Here is a 5665-nt window from a genome sequence, read left to right as displayed (position 1 = left end):
GGGACAGAGGCTGTGGGCGTTTGGCGTGGAGGGGCCTTGCCAGGCCCCGCTGATCGTCCTTCCCCTGCAGGATGAGCTGACTGCTCTGAACGTCAAGCAGGGCTTCAACAACCAGCCGGCGGTCTCTGGGGACGAGCATGGCAGTGCCAAAAATGTCAATTTTAACCCAGCGAAGGTGAGATCCAGTGGGCGGCGTGGAGGTGCGGCAGGGCCTGGTGCATGTCCGGGTAGGGTGCTGGGTCCTGGGCAGTCCTGGATCTCATTCTTTCCCCACATCCAAAACCAGGAGACCCTGCCCTTTAGGATGGATGTTGTAGGACCTAACCCATTGTCCCTGTAGAACCAAATTCTGTGTTCTTTTGGAACTGTGTCCCACCTCAGAGAGCAGGTTCTTGTCTTGCTCCATACATCTTAGGGGCAGGTTTGTATCTGCAGTCTCACTTAAACCAGCATCTAGAACTCCTCATATTCTGCAATTAAAGGAGAAGACTGTGATACCAGAAGCAGGAAAACTTACTGGTTTGGTTACATTATGGCCATGGTAGAAGAGAAGTAAGATTTCCTGAAACATCTGGCAGTTTAAGCATGGGAGTTATATAACAGGCTTCAACACCATTTTTCCAGTTTCTAAAATCAAGGTGTTAAATTCCTGGCCTCCCCAGCAAGAGGACTAGTAATGACCTGGGATGGATGGCAATCAAGAAGCACAGTATATTTATTTTCCTTGTCTGACGTCTGTCTCAGAAGTCTTCTGTCTGGTTTGACAAGTATTTATAAAGATTTGTGTCCATCTCAACTTGAGTTCCTGCTTGGTTATTGTATGAGCTGTCTAGAAGCATTCCTTTTTGGAAGTATAACACAGGAAATTATTGGCAGGTTATTTGTGTTTCAAAAGTTGATACTGGTAAAACTTTTGGTAGGAATGATAAATGAGGTTTAAAACCTCATAGAATACATAGAATGGATCACACACAGAGTAGATCTTTGACCTGTGAAATGTAATTCATCGTTCTTTTCTTTTTTTTTCCCCAGATCAGTTCAAATTTTAGCAGTATTATCGCAGAAAAGCTGCGGTGCAATACACTGCCTGACACGGGAAGACGGAAACCCCAGGTGAATCAGAAGGATAACTTTTGGCTGGTGACAGCACGTTCTCAAAGTGCCATAAACAACTGGTTCACAGATCTGGCTGGAACTAAACCCCTCACTCATCTTGCTAAGAAGGTATGTTACAGGAGAGGCTGTCTGGCAGGGCAGACCTTTTACTCTATGCTTGTTTCTGAAGCGTTAGTGTAGTAGAAGGTTTTTACTATTTGGAGAAGTTCCTTCTCTCTACATCTCTTGAAGCTTTCAACTTGAAGTGCGTATCCAGGATTTGTAGTGTATTGGCTGTAGTCATCCCCACTCAGATAACTCGTCCTTCATCTATTGTTTGGAGGTGGTGTTCAACTTTGCCTTTTGGCTTACATAATATGACTGATTTATTTTAAGGGTCCAGTGTTTTTCAGAAGAGCTGCCACTGTTGCCTTTGGTCTGTTGTTTAGATTAGGACCATTCCTGTTGCAGAGGGTTTTTCAAGTTCTCAGAAATCATAGAATTACTGTAAATAATCAGCTGAATGTCTTCCCAGATTTCTGTTAGTGACACGTGTTTCTGGTTTTAAGCTGAGAAGAGTATATGTACTATAGCTTGCTCTTAGTCAAGCTAGAGCATTTCAGTCCGCTAGGGTGTAGAGCTAGATATTTCCCTGGTAGCACTGAATTCTGTAGAGTATGAAAGAAGGGTCTTACGGTGCCATTTTATTGGGCCTGATAGCAAGGGGAGCTAACTGTCTATTGGGGTGGGCCTATAAACTAGGAATTCAGGAATGCATTGTGGAAAAATATAACTCCCAGTTGCGAAATGGTAGTAGAGCACGTAGTTTAGGAGCTGGAGTTTGTCTGATCCTTGGTGTTCTGAGTCACTATTGGGGGAAAATAAAGTAATCGGATTTTCCCAGAATCTATCTCTCTATAAACTTAGTCCTTGTGTCCTTCTTTGCATGTTGGCTGTCAGTTTCCTTAGGTCATTGTGAAAGCTTGAACCTTTCAAGACTGTCCCCAGTTTCCGGCAGTAGGCTTTATCAGTTTTCATGGACTTAGACATGAGGGCAGTGACTATTGGTAGCCAAGTAGTCTGTGTCTTTGAGGCATCAGAGAATAGTTGGGAAGAATGTAAGAAACATAGCAAGTAAGTGGTTGAACCATCGGTAGCTCAGGAACTTAGAGATAGCTAGCAAATGGACCTGTTCTCTGTGAATTGGTCTTGTTCCTCTGTGAACACATGCATACTTTTGCTCTCCATAGTATCCTGTGGAAATGAGCCCCACAACTGTATCTTTTCCTGTGATGTGTTACTGCTTCCTGCGATATGTTACTATAGATCTGCAGTCTGATGATTTTGCTGGTATCCTCCCATGTTGTATCTTGAATTTTGAATCCTGGATTAATGAATTCCTTCCTGCCGTGGTACTCAATTCCCTGTTTCTCACAGTCTTCTGTTGGCTATTTATGATATTACAAGACTTCTGAAACCACTCTGTTTTGTTTACAAAATAGAAGACTCCTATCTATAGTCTGTATAGTAGACACTCTGTTTCTGACTCAGTCCTTTCGTAGTTTTTATATCCTCTCTGGAGGATGTCCTCAAAGCCATTTGCAGGATTCAGGGCGTGGATTTACAGTGATGTAATTATGTTTTCTGTCTTCTTTCCGTTTGTTTTGTTTCTGTTTATACTGAAATGCAGCTTTGGTACTATTGCTTTCTGACCAGAGGTAAATTATTGCAGTAGGTTTTTTGAGATACAGAGCAACACAGTAGCTTTTTGCTTTTTACCTTTTTCACAGCGTGCAGTGCCTACATCGTTTGTAGTTGCTTTGGAATAGTTGCCATCTAAGTCCTTGGCTGCAATTTTCCCTCTCAATTCTGTTACAGGTGCCCATCTTCAGCAAGAAGGAAGAGGTCTTTGGTTATTTGGCAAAATACACTGTTCCAGTAATGAGAGCAGCCTGGCTCATCAAAATGACTTGTGCCTATTATGCTGCCATCACGGAAACCAAGGTGAAAAAGCGTCATGTCATTGATCCCTTCATTGGTAAGCACTTTGTGTGGAGCACTGGTTTTGTCCATCCCACATGTTTCCTTCTCAGCCTGCTCTTGAATAGAAGAGGTAACTGGAAATCCATATAAGCTTATTTCCTGCTGATAAGTCCTAGTGCTCTGATGTGCATAACTGTCTAAAACAGAACCCACCTGTGAGAATACACTGTTGAAAAATGAGTCTTAGCAGCCACAAATACTTACTGAGAGCCTACCTCTTCTTTCTCTCTGTTAAGTTCTACTGTGTTCCTTTGCTGTATAACCTGTTTTTTTCTTACCCTACAAAAACTGTAAATGTTATAATTTAGCAGTGACTGATTAGCTTCTTCTCAAGTGAGTAAGTACGTTTCCCAGAGAATTCCAGTATGTTATTCTCTGTTTGTGTTTCCAATTTCATTAAGCCTTACTGGATCCCATATCTACCATCCTTTGCATCCTGGTCCGCTCTACATTACTGCGGTCTAGGAGAGCTCCCCTGGCTGTTTTCTGGTTTGTATGGCTGTGACTACAGGACCTGATCACAGTCCTTTGAAAAGTGGTATTAGCAACTCAAGTCCATGGATTATTTTTTTTCCTCCTTGTTTATCTTTGGTGTAAAAATTACACAGACTTCTTAGCTCTGTTTCTGGAGATAGATTGGTTCGTCAGGTGTATTTATTCCACTTACTTTCCGGTTCCTTTGGGTGTTTGTCCTACTGCTGACCCTGTAAGTGTTGTTTGTTTCACGTACTTGCATATTTTGCCTTGACTTTTGCCATCTGCATTGTCCCAGAGGAATTTAATCGTGCTGTCACTTTGTGTATTGAGCTTGTATCTTACACAGTTAGTTTTTAGTATAAAACAATTATTTTAAAAAATCATTGATCATGGCTTTACACTGATACATCAGATAGATTAAGAACAAGTTCAGAGTTGAAGTATTTCCAGTGTTTCTGCTGTCTGTCAAATTATTGAGGATGCTAAACCAAACTGGCCTAAAACCACTCCCCACTGGAAAGCGTCTTCACTCTGCCTGCTGATTCTCAACAGCTGCAGTTGAGGAATCTTTCTTCCCAACTTTTCTTGTACAAAGTAACCCTGCCACCCAACCAGAAGTTTTTCCCCTTGTTCCCTGTTTCTGTGGCTGCCTCTTCCTCACAACCACCCCCAGACCACAAGCAAAGATAATGTTGTGGCACTTTTCTTTCTTTGTCTTTCTGTCCTTTTCAAATGACAGGAACTTTTTTGGTTTCCACCTGCACACCAGCCTCATTCTTTCCTGCCTCTGTTTACCGTGGCACTTGTTGCTAACCTGTCTCCTCTTCTCCAGAATGGACACAGATCATCACCAAGTACCTGTCAGAGCAGCTGCAGAAAATTGCGGAGTTCTATAGACAGCTTCCAGGGCAAGGCTGTGGTTCACCATCTGGGCCAATGCCCCAAGAGGTGGAACAAGCTTTGAAGCAGTGGGACTACAATGAGAAACTAGCTATGTTCATGTTCCAGGTGAGGGACTGGAGGGGGCTGCTGGGTAGGTGCGTAGCAGAGGAGGGCTGGGGGAAGTGGATGCAAAGTGATTTATTTTTTGCAGGACATTCTCTTTCTGTGAATAGACTGTTAGAGCTGGATGCAATTCTGAGCTCAGTAGTAGAACAGGGGTAGTACAGAACTGCACAAACTCCTAGAGTTATTCCCACTGTCAGAAGAGCAGCAGAGCTGCTGCTTCTCTGCCTTTCCTTAGTGGGTGTTGCTTCAGCTTTTGTCCATTTGCTCTGCCTTTATCTGTGTGCAGGATGGCATGCTGGACCGGCATGAATTCCTGACATGGGTCCTTGAGTGCTTTGAGAAGATACGGTCAGGAGAAGATGAATTTCTGAAAATGCTCCTACCCCTGCTGTTGCGGGTGAGAAATACATACCCAGCTTGCTTCAGAACAGTGCTGACTTCCACTGATGTCAGTCCCCTTCCTATCACCTAAGGGATGATGAGCTATTTTGCACTGAGAACACTAGGGAGTGTCCCTCTGAGCATCCTTTTCAGTTCATGCAAGGGGGATACATCTTTAGTCCTGCTCTCTTCTGTTTCTTTTTTTCCCTGCACTGGACTTGGTAATCCCTGCCCATGTCATAGCTGTGATAGTTGGACTTGTTGTGCACCGCTATGTGGAAGCTGCTTTTCTTTCTTTCTGTTGCAACAGATTCTAGGCAGACCTTTGAAGCCCTGGGAAGGCTGGGTGTGGGTACATTTTGATACATGAAGTCATTGCCATAGAGCATTCAAAGGGTTCTTCTGATGCTTGTTAGCTAATGGGTGATGGATGATGCTAAGGAGCTCTCTGTAAAAAGGGACTGTCTCTACAAGACAGCGCCACACAGTATACTATTTTGGGAGGGTCAGGGGTTTCTCTTGTGTTTCTTTTAACGAGGATATTTTTCCCCCATCCCTCTTCCCTACAGTACTCTGGAGAGTTTGTGCAGTCTGCATACCTGTCCAGACGTCTGGCCTACTTCTGCACCCGCAGGCTTGCTATGCAACTGGATGGTGCTGG

The 5665-nt window shown here is 43.6% G+C and overlaps 1 protein-coding gene across 1 annotated transcript in view; it reads left to right on the top strand.

The window, feature by feature from the left end:
* Positions 1-73: 73 nt before the first annotated feature.
* LOC104627732 (mediator of RNA polymerase II transcription subunit 12-like) overlaps positions 74-5665 on the top strand; it is a 36495-nt gene continuing 30903 nt past the window's right edge. Inside the window, 7 exon segments of the mRNA XM_010296078.1 lie at positions 74-175; positions 1033-1224; positions 2974-3133; positions 4448-4623; positions 4910-5020; positions 5574-5653; positions 5655-5665. The exon segment at positions 5655-5665 is cut by the window's right edge and continues 152 nt beyond it. Coding sequence (XP_010294380.1) covers positions 3037-3133; positions 4448-4623; positions 4910-5020; positions 5574-5653; positions 5655-5665 — 475 coding nt within the window. The 5' untranslated portion in view covers positions 74-175; positions 1033-1224; positions 2974-3036.

Source organism: Phaethon lepturus, unplaced genomic scaffold (assembly GCF_000687285.1).
Source record: "Phaethon lepturus isolate BGI_N335 unplaced genomic scaffold, ASM68728v1 scaffold50031, whole genome shotgun sequence".
Lineage (NCBI taxonomy): Eukaryota > Metazoa > Chordata > Aves > Phaethontiformes > Phaethontidae > Phaethon > Phaethon lepturus.
Note: the sequence above shows the minus strand (reverse complement) of the source record. Positions and strands in the feature narration are given on the sequence as shown.